General features: G+C 41.1%; 1 protein-coding gene across 2 annotated transcripts in view; it reads right to left on the bottom strand.

The window, feature by feature from the left end:
• Positions 1-20,848, bottom strand: part of slc8a1b (solute carrier family 8 member 1b) — a 165,856-nt gene extending 145,008 nt beyond the window's left edge. For both annotated transcript variants that reach the window (XM_037782131.1, XM_037782130.1), the window contains exons 1-3: positions 20,441-20,848; positions 3,863-4,786; positions 1,129-1,293 (exon numbers count right to left, since the gene is read on the bottom strand). In XM_037782131.1, the coding sequence (XP_037638059.1) occupies positions 1,129-1,293; positions 3,863-4,735 (1,038 nt within the window). In that variant the 5' untranslated portion in view covers positions 4,736-4,786; positions 20,441-20,848. The remainder of the gene's footprint in view (positions 1-1,128; positions 1,294-3,862; positions 4,787-20,440) is intronic.
• Positions 20,849-21,131: the final 283 nt, after the last annotated feature.

Genomic DNA, 21,131 nt, shown 5'->3' with positions numbered 1-21,131 from the left:
TATCACAACCTGTTTCTGGCACTGTACAGCGTCTATAAGCCCTGCTGTCTCACCCGATTAGACTGTTATCAGGCCATTAAATAGGCGTTATCAGTCGCTGTAAGCATCATAGGTGTGGGTCATTAGGGGCCTACTATGTTCTAACATGTTGTAAAACTTAATGAAACGTCATGTTATGAACACAATGAAAAACTTTTCTTTAGGTTTAGGCAATAAAACTACAATTTATTTAGGTTTAGGCAACAAAACTACAATTTATTTAGGTTTAGGCAATAAAACTACAATTTATTTAGGTTTAGGCAATAAAACTACAACTTAACAAAAAAATACAGTCAAGTTGAGGGGGAAAACATCATGTTTTGGGTACAAACACAAAGACGACTACACATTCTTGGTTTCATACAGGATGCAAACTCCAGTCTCTTTGGTGAAAGTCCTGTTTTCCAGTTTTGTGTCCCATCCATCGTTCCCAGCCTCCAGCCTTTTATTGAGTTTTACACTGTCTATACTACTGAGTCTGACTACATCTTCTTCACCTATTTGATAGCCTGATAACAGTCTAATCGGCTGCTAATCGGCTAAATCAAGGTAGGATCTCCAAAATGAATAATCCTAATCCATGCAGTACTATAGATGGTACATCCATTACAGCTTTACCATCCTGTACAAAGAGATGTTATATATCCTACTGTACTGTACAGGCAGACACAAGTAGGCACTATAAGAGTCTGCAGCTATGGCACAAAGGCACATTTTCATGTTTATCCAACAGGAACAGGAAGGCAGATAGAATATGAATTACCAGTGTCAGTACTGGAGCATCTCTGTGTTTATCTTTTTATTTACATATTGATTTGATGCCTGCTCGGTTTCCTGTGCAATTTTCTGTTTTTAGATGCATCATTATCAAATTAAATTGAGAGGTTGTGATGAGACCTTAGCTGCACTCATCACCATAATCACTGTGATAATGGAAGCGAATAGAAACTGCGTCATCTGTTGCAGTTTATTTTCTCAGTTCATTTCCGATACGAGAAATCAACACCGAGGAAAAACAACCCAGAGAGGAGCAGCGGTGACTGAATGTTTTTGCTTTTTTCCTGACGTCCTTTTGACTTTGTTACTCACCTCCTTGTCAGGGTGTTTCTGCTTGAGCTCCTTCAGGATCTTGGCCATGTCTCTCCGGGTCTCTTCCTCATTCAGATCCTTCTCATCTATATCCAAACCCAGCGGACCATCCAGAAAGTCGACACCATGAGAGTTCAGCATCTTCCCGTCCATCTCAATGTCCACCTTAGAACGGAGAGGAAAGCAATTTGATCAGTGATTTGAGGCTTTGGAGCAGAATGTCAAATCTCAAGGCAAAACCATTTCTGGTGATATCAGGTTGGAGGTTTATTACACATTTTGTATCATACATCCTACTGACGAACGCAGTATTCAGTATACAGTATACAGTATATAGAGCATACTGTGTTCCTCAGTAGTAAGTAGTATGAAACAGTGAAAGCAATTTATTTAGCAGTATGCTGGGCCGGGCTTTAGCCTTTAGACCAGCTCTAAAAAAAAAAAAAACTAACTCGTACCACTATTGCAACTTTTTTTTGCTTATGACCAATGTTTGTTTACTTTATAAAATACTGCCTGGTTTAACTCCACCATGGTGAAGTAAGACAAACAGGATCATCAACGAAGACAGACAGTAAATACTAAATATAACAACATTTGTGTTGTGATATTTAAACAAACTATCCGTCAACAAGGAAATAAAAGCCTCTCGTCTACAGACCGGGCTCTAGAGAGCTCCAGCCAGCTCACAGCGGTCTGTGAGCGAGACCGCCCGGCTGGCGAGGTAGCAACTCCGGGCGCAGCTATCTAGCTGCAAACGTTGGAGCAAATGTTCGATTCGACATCTAATATCGTAAAACTGTAAACATTCTAAATCTACACAGTTGATTTCTCGCCACAAAAATTTAGTTAAGTGATGAAATAGCTAAATTTTTTTGGCTGCAGTTGTTGTAACCGTAGCCTGTAGCGTTCCAGCGCTTTGCATTATGGGGTACAGTAGGCGAGGTAGACTGGTCCAATGCATACTGGAGATTTTTTCCAAATCAGTATGACATCCAGGTATTTTTGGCATTCTGTAGATTTTGCTTTTGTTCGCATACTGCATACTACATTTTGGCCAAATCAGTACGTACTACTGGTATATTATGAGGTTTTGAATACAGCCTGGGAGTGTACCAAGAATGGCATACAACAACCAAACAAAAGTAAAAATTGTAGTTTGTTGTTGTCCTAGGTTACAGGTGCATCGCCTGGTTTTGTTAAAGAACCATTTGTGTGACTACAAGCATCAGCTTTTATTAGACTTATTAAAACCATGTCAGCCATTTGTCTCTTTCAGAGTAAAGAGCTTCTTCTGTCATTCATTGAAAGACGTTTTTTTTTTTATTGATGAAATATCTTTTAGCTCTTTAAGCAGCACGATCGCAATTTAAAACTGCTAAATTATTAGGCTTTCCCCTCGAGGACACTGTTGGGTTTGATTCAGTGATTTCTTTTAACCAGAAGTTGAGATGAAAGTGCTCTTCGGGTACTAATGGGACACTGATTCTTAATAATTAAATGAGATAAATGGTAACACCAGAAACACTGAGAGGCTCTAAATGAACTGAGCAGTGAATAAATGTCCCCCTACGCCACAATACTGAAAATGTAATTACAGCAGATACGTGGATAGGACGTCACACGAGGCATCAGATAGTCAAAACAGGAAATTAAAAGGTGACCATACTTAGAAAGTATCTGGGCGTGTGTTTGCGGTCATATGCTTCATGGCATCAGTTTACCTTGGCACAAATCCATTCAGTAATAAAGATAATTATAGATACACGTTACTCATGAACTTCCTTCCACCCACACAGAGCGCTTTATCTGCTCTTTTGTTTTTTTCCACTACATGTTTGGATGAGGCAGCTTAATTAATTTCTACTGGTCTGCTCTTCTCTAACTGATACGTCTTTAGGGAAAGAGAGCTCCGAGCATCACTGATATTTATTAAACACTAAGAGAAGAAAATAATTTTAGCTTCGGAAATGCTTAGAAATATTCCACACTTAGATTTTTGTATTATTTCTAATGCTCTCATCATCACCATCATCATCATCATTAGAGATGCACCAATCCCACTTTTTAAGTCCCGGTACAGAAACCGATACCTGGGCTTTGGCCGATACCGAGTACCGATCCGATACCAGTGTTAAATTAATAATCTGTATGCCTCACTGTGTGGAAGTCACTGTTCTTTTATGTGTTAGGCAACATCAGGCTTGACTTAAATATTGTTTTCCTAACTTTATAAAACAAAATGTAACAAATATTTTTTTTTTTTTTTTATTTATACAAATTGAATTATGTATTATTAAAATAATAAATCTTACACCAACAACTTGGTAAAAAAAATTAAATTAACAGGAATTATAATTCAACTTTGTACCTTTTTAATGCAGCATAAACATCAGGCTTTGTTTTCTCTTTGTTTTCTATCTACATGTGTTGCTCTGCCTGACTTCTTTTTAGTGACGTTACAGCATTCCTAGATTTCAGCAACTGAGTTGTTATTCACATTCAAACCCCAAAAAATAACTCCCAAGTTGTAATAAAAAGGAAAACTTAAAGATAAAAACAGTAACTGAAGTTTATCAGTGTCGTAGGAAGCTTTTATCTTTGTGTGGATAATTAATCCTATTACTATTCCAGCAGCTGTGGGAAGCTCTGCTGTAGCAGTAATGGGGGTAATACTCACACAAAGTATTAGTAGTAGTATTAGTAGTAGTAATGTTAATTCCTCTGAGCGTACCTTGGAAGGAAGTGGACGGTCTCCCTCGGTCTCGATGATCATGCCACGCTGCTTGCCAGTGCGGTAGCGCTTGTACACATACTTGTAGAAGAGCAGGCGGCGGTCAGCCACCCAGGCGAACAACACGCAGATGGGGAAGAAGAAGAACGTGAGCAGCGCCTCCCACACCTGCACGACGCCAGGCGAGATCACGGACAGGATCAGATAGAGCCAAATGTAGGCGAAGATACTCCAGGTGGCCGTGACGAAGAAGACGCGGAGGTGCTTGACCTTCCTCGTCTCACCGTCGGGCACGACGTACACGCAGAGCCCGATAATGACGAACATGTTGAACGCCGCGGAGCCCACGATGGTGGAGGGGCCCAGCGTGCCGGCGTGGAACCCGTGACCTATGACCTCTATGACGGACAGCAGGATCTCGGGAGCCGAGGAGCCCAGAGCCATGAGGGTGAGATTGGAGACGGTCTCGTTCCAGATCCGAACGGTGGTGGTGGTGGTTTCCCCGTTGGGTTTCTTGATGGTGATCTCCTTTTCCTGAGACGTGATGACCTCTATCGATGCCATGAAACGGTCAGCGATGATCGACACACCCAGGAACATGTAGACCAAAGCCACAAAGTAAACTGTTGCCCGGGCCACTTTGTCACCAAACGACGGGTTTTGGGGCTCCCAAATAGGGAGGCACACCCCCCTCGCGCACGCCTCAGGCTTACTGCATTCAGTTTTATTAGTGGACACCACCGAAACGGAGCCACCCAAGCTCTGCTCGGGGGGAGCGCCGGCCAACGAGGGATGGAGCTCGAGGAGGAGAATCACCGTGATGACCGCTAGCCTCAGGGCTGGGGACAGGAGGGAATGATCCCAGCGACCCATGTTGACGTCCAAACCAGAACCGCGAGGTGACGATTAATGATGATGTTGAACCTTCAGAGAGAAGAGAAAAGAAGAATTCTGATTAGACATGTTGAAGTTTAATTCTCTACTTTAATTTGAATTTTCACTGCAATAATTTTTATATTATTTCAAGATTTCAGATGCATATTTAACCAGAGTATAATGCAGGCATTTGGGTTTAATGGCAGATATGACTGTAAAATATCATTTTAATACCTCATGATGGATAGTACAAAAAGAAAATAGATTTCACTTCGACAGAATGTAACCAACTCATCTTTCTTTTAGGGCTGCAACTAACGATTATTTTGTCAATTAATCTGTCTATTATTTTTTTGATTAATCGATAAGTCGTCGATGTCGATCAGTGTTTCCCAAAGCCCAAGATGACGTCCTCAAATGTCTTGTTTTGTCCACAACTCAAAGACATTGAGTTTACTGTCATAGAGGAGTAAAGAAACCAGAAAATATTCACATTTAAGAACCTTCAATCAGAGAAATTTTACTTTTTTTCTCTTTAAAAAAGTATTCAAACCCGTTAATCGATTATAAAAATAGTTGGCGGTTAATTTAGTAGTTGACATTTAATCGATTAATCGTTGCAGCTTCTTTCATCTCAAACATGTAGATATAACAGACAACATGATTCTGTGTTGAAGCAAAAGAAAAAAAAAAAACTTTGTTGAGAAGCTGGGTGGTAATCTATTTGTTTAACTTCCAGCAAACAAGCAGTGAAAGGTCAAATCTGCATCTGTCTGAAAAAAACACCCTCTGATGTCGCCTCTGCAGCGCAGCGTGGTTGCTCACTTTAGTGACATGAAGGACCTTGAAAACACAACGCCACGAAAATAAAAACATTTGCTCCAGGTAAGATGTTTGCGTAGCCGTTTAGGGAGCAGCAAGTTCAAATAACCACGCCAAAGATAAACCTCCTCAGAGCTCCTGAACTCAGCGCTGCAGATTTCCAAAGGAGCAGCTTCTGAAATCTCCTTGCCACATTCCTGCAGCAATAATACCCCGCTGTTACTCGAGCGATCCGGCGGCCAGGAGTGTCTCTCTCTGATAACAGCCCGGGCGACTTCTGTCAACAACGCTGCCTTGTAAGTTAGGTTACTGTAATCAGACTGCTTTGAAGCCGGACAGCCGTCACTAAAAGGTAATTTTGTATTCCAAATTGAATTTTGAAAACTGGCAAGATAACAAAAGGTGCTGGAAAAAGTGAATACCCATACAATTACCTCCACAATTACCACAAACTGAATCCCTCGTGGTTTCTGTGAGTCAATCAACTAATCAATTAATCAACTAATCATTACATCCCTACACAAAAGGTTGTGATAACCTTTCACGGCAGCTGGATTCTTGCGATGTCACAAGATTATGCGAGAATCGCGGGATCACACGTCACACGAAAATCCATCTTGTCAGGCTTCAAGTGATGCGTTTGTGGCCAGCAAGCCAGACAATGGACCAATCAGCGTCCTGTAAGGAGCAACTGGCAGCTACGGGCGCGTGTGTGACGTAGGGCTGCACGACTATTTTGATCAATATTGAGATCAGAATAATTTATCACGATTATTCATTGATTTTAAGGACAAAATATTATAATGCAATTTCACATTTAAATAAACAGAGCACTGCTTTCAGTTCCGTGTTGTGCTTCATTCCAGCTGACAAAAAGTCAAATTATTATCCTTTTACTTTGTTATTGTCATCTAATAGTGGTTATAGGCCAAAATATTTGCTTTGATTAAAAGAAAATCTTGGCATTATTAGTTCTAATTATATATTATAATCTGCTCAGAGCTAGTGTTAGGAAGTTAAACAAATCATAATTCCCTCTCTATTATCTATTTGATATTGTTGTGAAAACATCTTCTTCAATCAACTGGATTTATTCAAGTTTCCCACCAAAAACTACATTTTACAAGATTACATTTGAACGCATCATGATAGCGTTATAATTTGCCATCGCCCATCATGTGGCGGCTGCACATATGTGTGTGACTGGCAAAATAAACTTATACATGAGACTGATGAAAACCAGCCGGCTTCGATCGGCTGCTGATTGACGGTTCATCTCTAGTTGTTAGTTGAGGAAGCGCTTGATTTATGCAGCAGAGTTTTCTATGAGCGGAGCATAGATCAGGGTCAGGTTAGTGCATTATGGTCTATAACTGTGGTTGTAAACATTGGTCCTCTTTTTCTTCGACAGCGTAAACTGGGGGAATCACAATCATTTGATTGTGTGTCACATTTTCTATGTTTGCCTAGTTACAGGATCTACAAAAAACCACACTGTTTTAACAGCTTTTTTAATTGCAGTGAGGATTTTCTGCTTTAACTAGGCCACTATCTGAGAGAGCACAACATCCCAAAACTGAGACATCAAATCAGTCATTCAGTTTCCATGTGATTGCTTCCACACAAACGCACACACATCCTCTCCTGAGGTTTTAGGGGATAAAAAAGAAAAATACAAAAAAATCATTTCAGTGCTGCCACATTTACAGAGAAACAGAGCGTCCAGACAGATTTTGAACAATAGTATCTGTGTAGATATTGGTAGGTTGAAGGAATCTTTGCTAAACATGTGTGCATTCATATATTAGATTGTTTACTCCCAAACATCAGTATTTGCATCTGACCTGAAAATCTGTCAGGCTAGGGCTATAGGCAATAATTCAATACTAGTATTTATTAACTTTAAGGAGAATCATGATGATGTGATCATGTATCAACAATATAACAATTCATCCTGAGTGAACGTGGATAACTGTACCAAATTTCATGAAAGTCCGTCCAATACCTGTTGGGACATTTCAACTCAAAATTACAATTGTCAACCTTGTGGGTGCACTAGAGGAAAAGTCAGGGTTTATCCTTTGGGGACTATGAATGTCTGTACAAAATGTCATGGCAATCGATCAAATAGTAGTATATTTCCTGATAATGCTACACTGTGACAACAAATCCATGTTGAAATCGGCAGAAGGAGAGCTAGTAACGTTAGCTGTTAGCAGCTGGTCGGCAGCACAGTTGCTGCTTGACTAAATACCAGAGCTAACAGCTAATGTACAGAGGTTACATTGTGTTATACTGTGATGCGTTCAAGCTCTATTTAGTAAAAATGAGGCAAATGTCGTCAAAGTGGTCAAATGTAATCTTGTCAAATATAGTTTAGTACACAAATGGTATCTAATAAAGGAGTGTATGCTGAAGAACGTGGGATTTATTGTTTTGTTTTTATTTTTTTTACCGTGGTATCTAATTGGGTATCGAGAATCATTGAATTGAATCATGGAATTTCACCGGTACTGGTATCGACTATTAAATTAAATCGTGACATCCCAAGATACCAGTTTGCTAATTAACAAGAACAAACCAGAGCTAGTGTGGCTCAATATAATATCAGTAAAGACAGCAAGCACCGCAACAGAAATTAGATAATGCTTGTCAACATCTGTACAGATTATCTTCCCAGCTTTTTCTTGAAAGAACCTGTAACATGTTTCACTTCATCCACATCTGTCTGACACATAATGTCGCTCACCCTCACATCTGTATAGACAGTTACCAGGAACAAACTTTGACTAATATGTAAACCTTTTTAGTGAAAGCACTGCTGCCCACACACGCAAGTAGTAATCCTTTTAATCGGGGATCAATAAGAAGAACCAGGATTCGAAACAAAGATCAGCTCAGAACTCTCCTCAAACAAGCTTCTTCCACCATCCTGCACGCCAACATCCATTTCCCGATAATTAATTGCTCACACTCTTACATGCAGACGCAGCACAATTCACCCGACATCGATAGTTACATCAGTACTTTCCTGCTTTTCTTCCTTTTACCACAATACTCATTATAGATGAAGCAGTAAATCCCCCTAACCATATGAATCACATTTTTCTGTTACAGTACATGCAGCGAGGCTCGGGAGCCGGAGGGGCCTGACACTATTAAGAGCTAACTGAACAACACAGAATCCATTTCCACAGGGGGTGTGTGAATGCTCATTCAATATATTACACACTGTAGAAAGTATGTGTGTGTGCACGCCGTGCCTAATGTTGTTGACGGCTACTTGCTCCATGGTGTAATGCATAATCAGCCCAGCTACGGTGAATTTACAGTAAATATTTGGGTTAAATACATGTGACGAGTGTTCAGGTTGACTGCTGCGTTGGCTCAGCTGTGGTGTGAGAGCTGTTTGCGCAAATGTTAAGAAAATCAATTCCAAACTAAATTACATGTCTACTTAATTAAACTTGAATACGCCCATAACCAAACATTCTCCTCCCGACTAATGCGATCCAGACGTTCTTTGCCTTCCTGTGTGGCCACACAAGAAAAAGTCTTTGTGTGGCATTTCCACGCGATCAATAATTCAGTGTGCTTTGGGATTTGGTAGTTTTCACTTAAGGATGTCATTCTTCTACCAGGCTGATGGCTAAAGAGCATGCTCTCTATACGCCAGATGTTCTCTATGCTATTGAGTGTGTTTTCCAATGCTTCTCTACACCAGTGGTTGCTCAAGGTGACGCCCATGACATCTTGGAAATTGGAAACTGGTGAAGTAGTAAATATAATATTGATAGGACAAGTTAAAGCTGCAGTGGGTAGAAATGGAGCAAATATGATTAAAAAAAGTTATTTTTATAGAACAGTCACTATATCCTGACAGTAGTGCATGAGACAGGTAATCTGAAAAAAAATCATGTGCCTCTGTGTCCTCCGGTGCTCCTAACAGCATCTGCAAGATTTCCCAGACCGGAGGAAAACAACCAATCAGAGCTGATCTGGAGTCTGCCGTCCAGCTGCCGTCTATGAGAGCAGCTGTCAATCACTCACAAACTCTGACCAAACGGTCAAACTAGACAGCGCTGATCATATGAATCAATATTCTGATACTGTAATGCCTATTTCTCCCCTCAAATGTTTTCAGAAACATCTTGTAGTGTACTGTTTAGATGTAAAATGAGAAAGTTTGTGACCCGGCAGCCATGTTGAGAACGGTTCAGGAAATACCAAGCACCGCCCACCAGCCGGGGCACAGCCAATAGGAACGCTCTCTCTCTCTGAAATGACCTGTGATTGGTCAAAGTCTCCTAGATTTTTTAAAGCCTGAAAACAGAGCCATGAGGAGGAGCAGAAGTCTAGTTTTCTCTCAGACCACTTGAATTACAATATACTGAAAGGTTATTATGGAATTGTTGCCCAATGATGCCAAAAACGTTCTGCCTACTGAAGCTTTAACTGGAAATATATGAATGAAAATGTACAAAAGAACAATGTTAGAATTGTATCATTAAAACTATAACATCCTAATAAAATGTAAAGATGAATCTACAACACCAACATGTCTTTATATCAAAGAGAAAACCACATTTCAAAAAAAGACAGTCATTAAAAAGAGACATGGCACCAGTTGGAGTCTAATAAGATTCACCGCAGGTAGGGAAACTGGCAATTTATACCTCACGCTTTAAGTTCTTGGTGTGTGTCGGCTCTTCCAAAAAGCAGCCAATAAGGAAAAGTGCATTTTTCACCGCGGGGGGCAACCTTCAGATGATTTCATATAGTGAATAAGCTGCATGACAGATAGCTCATGCAAAAAGTTTAAAGACTTGTCTTTAAGAAACAGTTTAGGGAAATACACTAATTGGCTTTCCTGCAAAGAGTTAGAAGATTGATACCACTCTCATGTCTGTCTATTAAATATGAACCTGCATGCCACGAGCTGGGTAGCTTAGCTTAGCATAAAGACTGGAAACAGGTAGCCTGGCTCTGGACGCCTCACTGTATACTCTCTGTATGCCTCCGCCAACCAGTCCAGTTGACGTTTATATCCATGTCTGTCCAAAATATCATCAATTCATCATTTTATCCTGTTAGACATTTGTGTGAAATTATCATAATTAGCATATCACTTCTTGAGTTATGGCCTAAAATGTGTTTTGTGAGGTCACAGAGATCTTGACCTCTGACCAACAAAATCGAATCACTTCATCCTCGAGTACAAGTGGACATTCCCTCCAGGTGTTCCTGAGATATCACGTTCACAAGAATAGCGTGAATGGACGGACAACCTGAAAACATAATGGCTCCGGCCATGGCTGTCGCCGGCACGGAGGCATAAAAACAGCTCCTCCAAAGCTCACTAATTAACACGTTATATCTTGTTTGTTTAATAAGTAGACATCGTAGATTAAGGTATAACATCACCCTCTCAAGAGGTGCATCGATGCTTAGAAGACCACGCTTTGTACCACATCATAGAGAAGCATTTTAATTCTCACAGACTTTATTGCTCATTAACCCCATTTCTTCCCTCCAATGAAAGGATAATCAAAGTTGATTAATTTTATTGGCGCCAATTTGATGGGCCTGTGACCCTGAACAGGATAAATGGGAGCAGAAAATGAATGGGCGAATAAATAACTTCAGATGACAAAGTCATGGGAGCTGCCACAGTCCTCACACAAACAAATTGATGTTGCCGTGCCTTGCAAAAGCGCAGTTTCTGACTATTTTGGTTATTTTCCAGCTGGTTTGGGAATTCAAAACAGCAATCCACCACTTACGACTTGCCACAGTAGTCAGCGTTACCGGTGTTACACGGTGGTTGGGCACACACCGATGACATTACATAGGTGTAACATTTCCTCACAGTCACATCCCTACTTAGTGGACTTTTTCCTTTCCTACCTGCAGACATTTGCATCTCCTAGTTCTCACCACAATGCAGTGGATGAATGGTTAAAAGGTGGTTAATACTGTGCACGTTTTAATATACAGCACTCTATGTCAGCTCAGTACCTGATATAAAACACAAATCATATATTAACCCAGAGTCAGTGCTAATACTTTCTGTCCTTTACTCTGTTGCTTCTCACCGACTCGCTTACAATTCATCCTCACGGACAGAAGTCCTTGATAAACATTGCTTACACAGTCCTGATTGCTTTACACTTTATCAGGAGCTTTCACTTCAGACGACTCGAGATCATTACCTGTTCTGTTTATAGTGCCGTTTTGCTGTACGACTGCAAAATCCATCCTGCGGGAACGACCGCAGAATCACTAGTGGCTATTTGATAAAGGAAAAACTGATGCCCTGTAAGAGTGCATGTTCACCCGTCTCTGCTATCTACACGGGAGAGTGGATGAACCGTGGCTGCTATTTTGGATTTTGTAATTGAACTATCAGGTTTCAGAATATCCCGCCATGATTTCCCCTTGTGTTATGACCTCAAAACCTTGGCTCCATTTCAGGAGGAATACAATATGACACAACCCGGCTTCAGAAAGAAAGAAAAAAACAGAAACACACACTCACACACATAAACTAGACCACTGAATCCTCCTCCCCAGAGGCAAAAACAAAAGCACAATACATAAAGTAAAGAAAAACCAAATACATGTGCTGCACTGAGGCAAGCTGTCCCCCCTCTGCCCCAGTACTGTCATTCCTCGGGAGCCTCTGAAGGCAGCACCCAAAGGTGCCAAGAAGGCAGCTGATCAGACTAACAGGCAACAGAGAAGAGAGAGAACGAGGAAGACAGGGGAGCGCACAAGACATGAAGTCACTTTCTGCATCTTCATCAGAGGTTGAATCATGCAGGGAAACTACAGTTATTAGAAGTGATGCAGTGGTAAGATCATTAAAGACGAGTCAGTGCTGAACATGAGAAGGCCAACAACAATAAACCAGGAGAACTCAGAGCCAGCTGCTCCGAGGAGAAGCCTCTCCGAGATGCATTAACAGGGCGAGAGGTGATGATAGAAAAATGTGAGTGAAAGAGTGACAAAGAAATATAGAAAAGTAAATAGAAAGGACAGAGGGAGGGATGTAAAGACGAATGCAGTATGCAGTATACAGTATATACTACATACTGCGTTCCTCAGTAGAATGAAACGCTTAAAGCAATGTACTTTGTAGTATGCTAGACCAGGCTTTAGCCTTTAACCCAGCTCTTAAAGCACTGGACAAAAAAACTCGTACCACAATTGTAATATTATCGAAAAATACAACTTTGATTTGTTTATGTTATATTAGTTTACTTTATGAGATACTGCAGGTTTAAACTATTGATTCTAACAGCTCATAGTCAGACAAACAGGATCATCAACGAGGCGAGACGGGAAATATAAAACACTGCTCGACAGCATTTACTCAAACTGCTTTTTCAGTTACAGCAACAAAACAGTGGACTGACCATGCTCCAGATATTAGAGTAATATTAAAAAGGGTTGTGTTGTCTCAGATGGTATCTCTCTGACCCGTCAGAGGTTGCTTTTTCTCTCGCCACTCTGCTGCTCTGTAGCCGGTCTGTGAGCGTTACTGGCCGGCTCTCCAGCGAGCTATGCCCGCAGCTCAAAAGGCAGAAGACCACAGGTTCCTGTTAATTTATAACAGACATTTATGTTGTGATATTTCAACATACCATCCGTCAACAAGGAAATAAAAGCCCCGTTTTTGGCTGCTGTTGTTGTTATTGTAACCGTAGCCTGTAGCATTCCAGCACTTTGCATTGTGGGATACAGTAGGTGAGGTAGACTGGTCCGATGCATACTGGAGATTTTTTCCAAATCAGTATGACATCCAGGTACTTTTGGCATACTGGAGATTTTTCTTTTGTTCGCATACTGCATACTACATTTTTAGCCAAATCAGTACGTATTACTAGTATAGTATGAGGTTGTACTACTAGTATAGTATGAGGTTGTACTACTAGTATAGTATGAGGTTGTACTACTAGTATAGTATGAGGTTGTACTACTAGTATAGTATGAGGTTGTACTACTAGTATAGTACGAGGTTGTACTACTAGTATAGTATGAGGTTGTATTACTAGTATAGTATGAGGTTGTACTACTAGTATAGTATGAGGTTGTACTACTAGTATAGTACGAGGTTGTACTACTAGTATAGTATGAGGTTGTATTACTAGTATAGTATGAGGTTGTACTACTAGTATAGTATGAGGTTGTACTACTAGTATAGTATGAGACTGTACTACTAGTATAGTATGAGGTTGTACTACTAGTATAGTATGAGGTTGTACTACTAGTATAGTATGAGGTTGTACTACTAGTATAGTATGAGATTGTACTACTAGTATAGTATGAGGTTGTACTACTAGTATAGTATGAGATTGTACTACTAGTATAGTATGAGGTTGTACTACTAGTATAGTATGAGGTTGTACTACTAGTATAGTATGAGGTTGTACTACTAGTATAGTATGAGGTTTAGAATACAGCCAGACTGAAGGAAGGATGTAATGTAGGAAAAAGAGTAAGAAGAGAATGAGAGAAAGAGACAGATGTAAAGAAAAAGGGAGTACACGATAGGAAAGAGAGAGGTAACCTAACCTTAATAAAATAAAAATGGATATGAAAGCAGGACAGAATATGCACACACACACACACACACACACACACACACACACACACACTAGTCCCTGGAAACAACTGAAGATTAATGGTGTGCGTTTACCGTCATTAGAGCGATGTTGAGCTCTTTTAGCCTGGATCTGCCTTGCAGCCAATCCTCCAGCCAAGACGCCTTGTCATATTATTACACTTGAATTGGAGGAAATGACCAGACTGGCACTGTAACACACACGGCTACCTCCTACTGTCTGTCACTCTGTCTATCCATCAACCTTATCTGTAGGTCTGTCTTTCTGGGATGTGACGAGGATGTGAACACGCGGTAGAGTGATGATGAGCAGCCCCGTCTCCGTTTCCCTCGAGACCTAATTGCAGTTTAGTAGTATGGGAATGTAATTTTTTAGGAGAGGAGATGAGGGTTGTGATGAGATATGGGAAACGAACAGGAATTAGAAAGAAAAAAAATCATTAAAAAACTTAAAAGTCAAATAAATCACTCCCTTTATCTCTGGTGCTTCGTACATACATGGGAGAAGAAGTAGCCAAAGGCAAGCAATCATCCTCAAACTAACCACATTAAACCCATCTTCTCAGGGTGGGTGGTATCATCTGTAGGAACGCTATTTTTCTCAGCATTCAACAACATGTTACATCACATGCCACTGGCAAAATGTCAAAGTCTCATGAGAGATTCATGTTTTCCCAGCCTTCTTGCTCTTGATCTCAGTTTTATTTTTTATTTTTTTAAACGTTGACAACCAAATCATTCTCAGTCCCAGGTAGCCCTCTGGCGTCAGTTTTGGACGTGTCAGGGACGGCGGTCAGTTTTCTGCTCCATACATGCATACCGTCTCTTTTCAAAATAAACTTCCAACGTAGGATTACTCAGTTTTTAGGTGGTTAGGTTTAGGAAAAGATTGTGGTTTGAGTAAAAATAAGTATGTTTGTTGCATACTAAGCCAACGCTGCGTTACGTAACAAAAGTAAAATAAGTCAACGTTGACGAACACGAACAGCAGCCCCCTGGGGGAAAATCTGTGTTTGTTTGACCAAACCATCCAACGCAACCTCCTCCCTAAGCAGATTCTCTCGCTCTTTATACTGCGTCAGTTGCTCTCACCATCTAATATGGACGCGGATGGATTTACATTGGAGTTAGGTGAAAGCCTGGTGCGTCTCATACAGACGCTAAAGCGTGCCTCGGTGCGTTGGTATCAGACACTGTCCGAGCGTGGGTATTTGACAAGCCGTGAATGAGAACAGGTTGCGACAACATACTTCTATGTCGTCAATGGGTCAAATGAGCGTGTGTAATATGACAAACTCACAGATGATTCCTCAGCTCTTCGGAGCGTTTTGGCATCATCAACCCTGTTTTCACCAGGAGGAGGCAGCGATTATCAGCGGAAAGAAGCTCAAGCTGCTGACAGGCAGAGTTAGCGACTAGCTGTTAAACAAAGTGGAGCATTTAGCAGCTTCAGACCCACTTGTTTCCATCAGGAGTTGGTGGAGACCAAACAGAGCAAGAAGACTGAATATTGGAAGTACATTTGTTGGTTGTACAGAAACATGACTCCAAAGGAATGCTAATGTCTCCAACTGGATCAACTGAATATGTTTTCCATATCAACTATGAGATGATAATAGGTTAATGTTGTCTTCACAGCTTGCATCTGTCTTTTTATTTGCATCAGCAAACAACAAACATCAGCGTTTTTCCATTAAAAGGGTCTAAAGAGAGGGGGGACTCTGAGAAAAACATATATTTGACTTGAATACTCTGTATTCAGGCTTTTTATATGCTACACTACTCTATGCATCGCATGCAACCTTGTTTGGATTCATTCATATTTTATCACTGAGCCCATTACTGTAGTCGTGGGGGGTTGTGCCTCCTCTGTACAAACCACCGACTGCAAGGACACAACAGAAATACTTTATATCCGGTTATTCACATGCTCCTTAAAAGAGGTACATGTATAATCTTTGTTCAAGACAAGGTGGAGACAACTGGGCGCTTCTGTGTTACTCCACTGCTGCTGTTTTCCAGAAGTAGCCCATGTTTCCTGTAAACTTTGTTAGCCCAGTAGAACAGCGCCTTCTCGTTTTTGTGCTAAAAGGGTCTACCTGTCTGCCACCAAATCCTACCAGGTACAGTGTGCAGCATCAACATGCAGTGTACAGGCCAATAAAGGCTGCCAATCTTCCCGGTGATTAGCTGATTTGTTTACAATGCCTTTACTAAGATTAACATTACAAGGATGTATTTGCTGTTTTGTAATATGAGTAATACCTTTAACAGAGCTGACGGGTCAATCTGACAGTGTTAGTGGTTTGTTTCCCCGTTATACACATCCATGCTAACGATGTATAATATATAGATCTTATTTATGTTATTATATTATATGTTGCAGGCTGTTCTTGTTCACTCTTTATACCTACAAAAAGTAATGCACTGTAGTTCGTATATAACCCACGTAGCCAGGGCAAGCAGGGCTGCATCTCAGGAAGTCAGGTGACGTAGGATAAAGAGCGACAAAGTGTCACAAATGTACTTATTTTAAGCCAAACCACAATGTTTTCCTAAACCTGACTAAGTAGTTTTGTTGCCTAAACCTAACCAAGTTGTTTCATGTGAAGATGGAAGTTTATTTTGAAAAGACAGTAGGCATGTAACCAGCGGAAATTGACATGCGTTGCTGGACAGTCGTAGAAAAATGCACAAAAAATGAGGAATAACTTTCTGTAAGATATTACACAATATATACATATACAATGTATAAGGATACATTGATCTGCTATACATCTGTACTGAACCTGACAACAGTTGACACACATTGTAATGTAGCAGTACAGTATTGACCTAAAGACTTACAATTGACGGTGAGGTCACACGTATCAACCAATCAGAATAACTACTAAGTGACCTATACTGGGTGGTAAGTTTGCAGAGAACCCATCGATCTGCATATTGATTTCTAATAGAAAAATTCTTCCTCAGGGTTTGACACTGATGACTACCTATTAGTTAATATTGAATTATATGATGGAGGTCAGGAATACCTGCCTTCACTATTATACATTGAGTACTATATGCCATATATTTAGGGATCATTACAGTAGTTTTTTTTATTATTTTAAGAATGTATCTGTATTTCTTTTGAATATGAAAAAAAATGGTAAAAATGTATTTGAAAAAATATTTTTTTAATAAAAAATCATGGTTGAAACTTGATTAGGCTTCAAGGGACGGGCTGATCTACAGCAAAGCCAGCAGCTCTTTTACATTTTCTCCCGATCTCTCCCTTCTCTTTACATTACGTGACCTGTCCTTGAACCTGTTTACTGTAAACTATAGTCAACAGGGTCCCTTTCGCAGAAAGAAGCAGAACGGCTTTTTGGTGAGTGGGAACATAAAATTAGAGCTGTTCTCGACCAAAGAAATTCTTAGTCGGCTAACCCTCACACGATGTTGTCGACTAATCGATCAGTCGATTTAATCGAAACTGAGTTTCTCCAAAAAAGAATCACACAAAAGCACCTCTTTAAATCTGGTGTATACCAGAGATGTGCTCATAGTTTATTGTAAATAAGTTATTCGGCATGAAAAATAGAATAAAAAATGACTAATCGACTAAAGATATCTTCGTTGACTAAGACTACGCTGACTGGGATCATTCTTTTATGTGTAAGGAAACATCAGGTTTGACTTAAACATTTCTTTCCTAAAATAAGAAACCGTACATCAGAAACTTGGCAAAAAAATCTTCAAAATTAAAAGGAATTATAATTCAGGTGTAAACTGTTTTAAATGCAGCAACAAATTGGTAAAAACTTCAAAACAGGAATTAATATTCCAGTATATAATGTACAGTATATGGTATATAAACATAGAATTGAATAGATCGGCCCCATTGTCACAGATACCTGATCCAGCTATTTGAGTCAGTATCGGCCCGATATCTGATCCGGTATCAGTGCATCCCTAATATTGGGGATATTACAGTGTTGCTCAGTCTTACTCTCATATATGCAAAAATAAATGCCATTTTCCCATCATTATGTATGAATAAGATATGGATTCAACTAGTGTCTTATATTAAAAAGGTGAACGCCTTTATTACCAACATTTAAACCTAAAGCATTTTAACATGACCCCATAACAAACAGGGAGAAAGAAATGATTTCCCTAAATAGTCATGTTACTATCTCAATTTCCAGTAATGTTATAAAATAACCAGAAAAAGAAAGAAAGAAATCTGTAAATGGAGTTTTTGTAGCACCTTGTTGGCAATGATAATATGTTACCAATCATTCACATCACATATGTGGTACTCTAACCCTGCTTCCTCCAGATAGGATGCTCAGCCTCCACTCAGCCTTTTACTATACTGACTTATTTACAGCACAGTAGTGTAGCAGGGTATGTAGTGTGTGTCTCCTCAACCGGGTCAAGAACAGGCCTGATCACTGATCGATCCCAGAGCTACTGAGATACAGCCTGGATCCAGCATCAGATGTAGAAAAAAAGCACAGTTTTTATTGGAAATGCATCACTTCTGTGAATCTGCACCCGTTTAACTGTGCTGCCTGAAAAAGATGCCTCACTGCTGCATCACCACAAAGATCTTCTCTATTCCATCAATAACCAACTACTGCACCACTGCTGCAAGGTAAATAAGGCAGTAAAGACCTCTGGCTGCGGTTCACTTTTTTCATTGTCGTAAATAAATATTTCATATAGCATCCTCAGCGGATGAGCTGCAGCTCCTCTCCTCTCCTCCTCTGTGTGTGCGTGTGTCATGCCCACAGAGCGCCGACTGAAGTCAGCTGGAAGAAGATTGCCTGGAAAGCCTTGATGGTACCTGCCTGATGTGCCAAACCCTCCTCAACACGGAGCGTTTGTAGTGTCACATCAGGAGAATGAGGAGCTGCTGCTGCCTCCTCTATTATATCATATATGTATGTGCAAGGAGCAGCTAAGTGATGTGTGAAGCTCTGCATGCTGCTTCATAACGCAGCAGTCAGAAAGTAAAATAATTGTCCTTCGGATTTCACAAGACATGACAACCCGACTGATCCCGAATCTGATTCAGAAACAACAGCTGAATGACACTCAACTAGAGACCCGGATTTCTACCCAACCTGCACTGCGCTCATGTGCAAAGGTAAATGGACTTGCATTTATATAGTGCTTTTCTAGTCTTCCGACCACAAAGCTCTTTACACTACATGTCAGTATTCACCCATTCACACACACACATTCATATACTGATGGCAGAGGCTGCTAAGGTGCCAACTTTGCCCATCAGGATCTAATCTAAATACTCATTCACACACCGATGGCTATGCCAATTTAGGGTTAAGTGTCTTGCTCAGGGACACATCGACATGTGACCCGGAGTAGCCGGGGATCGAACCACCGACCTTCCGATTGGTGGACAACCAACCTGCTCTACCCTCTGAGCCACAGCCGCCCAAAAAAAACAAAAACGCTCCATTCAAACTCAACTAGAGACTCGGATTTCTACCCATCCTGCACTGCGCTCCTGTGCAAACGGCACCCCATCAGCCCCCCACAGCACTGCACTGTTTGGCGCAAAGGATGGAGATGGAGACGTGCACAACTGCGCAAATGAGGCTCTGAATAAGCTTTTTGCTCGTCCTCTGCAGGGATTACTATCTCTAAAGGGGGGAAATGCATGCAGCCTGAATTGCGCATGTTTGTCACCCAACTTCCACACTGAAAAAAAAGGGTGCGATGGTGGGAATCTGAACGTGCTCTGCATCCTTGATTAGTATTCCTCTTAAGGGAGGCAGGTCAGACTTAAACATGTGGAGGGGAGAAGAGAAGAGAAGAGAAGAGAGGAGAGGAGAGGAGAGGAGAGGGTAAAAAAAAAGGGAAATATATACAGCCCCTGGAGCTAAAGGAAGCAGCCTCCGGATCCTAAACTGATTGCACGTTTTAAATGAAAAACAAATTGGAAACCCCTTCCACACCCAGTGATTCTAGAGTCTTCTCTCTCTGTCTACAAATCAGCACAGAGGAGGTGGAGAGGCGCAGTGTGGAGAGGATGAGATGAGGAAACATCGCATCCAAACCTTTCCAGGCGCATGCTGCTTTCATGTCTCCAACACTGTCTCCTTTACATCCCCATTCACTCCAAAAAAAAACTTGCTTTCACCACACAATGCGGTGAAATAGATGCAAAGACCCCCCCGAGCAGCAGCATTCAGTATCATTATCTGAAACCCAACCCAGAGAACTGCAGTATATCCTACCTTTCTATCCAGAGAGTGTCCACAAGACAAGACAGTGAAAGCTGCAGCTCTACTAGTCCTAGCAGCAGTAGGAGGAGCAGTAGTAGTAGTAGAGGTGCGCCAGTAAACCAGCAGTGGGCTGAATGGTAATATGGAGACGCAGAGAGCTCTTATATCCACCGACCGAGACGCACAAAGGAGACGGAGAGGAGTCCGGATTCCCATGCACCGGCAGCAGCTTTTTTTTTATTTGCTGTGGTTGTCTTCTGTTACTCCTCCTCGTTGTTTCCATGCAGAGCGACCTGAACGACCTGTGTGATCGGAGAACCGGAGCGGCGCTTCATCAGCAAACCCGCATTTGTTGGGACGACGAGGCGCGCAGCAGCACTGGAGGACTCCTCTTCCTCATTCTTCCTCTCCAGCTCCCAGCTCGTCCTCTCGATACGGGCAAGAGAGAGAGAGAGAGAGAGAGAGAGAGAGAGAGTGTGTTTCCTCACACACAGACTGAGGATCAGCCCTCCTCCTCCTCCTCCTCCTCTTCCTCCTCCTCCTCCTTCTCTTCGTGTGTGTGCGTACTCCCTTCACCCCCTCCCTTTCGGGTCAGTGCCCCATTGAAAATAAATAGTGGGTCCAGAAACATGTCACACCTCTCTCTCTCTGTCAGAGTGGGCTCTCTATGTCTGTATTTATCTCAAGCTTTTAAATTCAAACA

Source organism: Sebastes umbrosus, chromosome 10, assembly GCF_015220745.1.
Source record: "Sebastes umbrosus isolate fSebUmb1 chromosome 10, fSebUmb1.pri, whole genome shotgun sequence".
Lineage (NCBI taxonomy): Eukaryota > Metazoa > Chordata > Actinopteri > Perciformes > Sebastidae > Sebastes > Sebastes umbrosus.
Note: the sequence above shows the minus strand (reverse complement) of the source record. Positions and strands in the feature narration are given on the sequence as shown.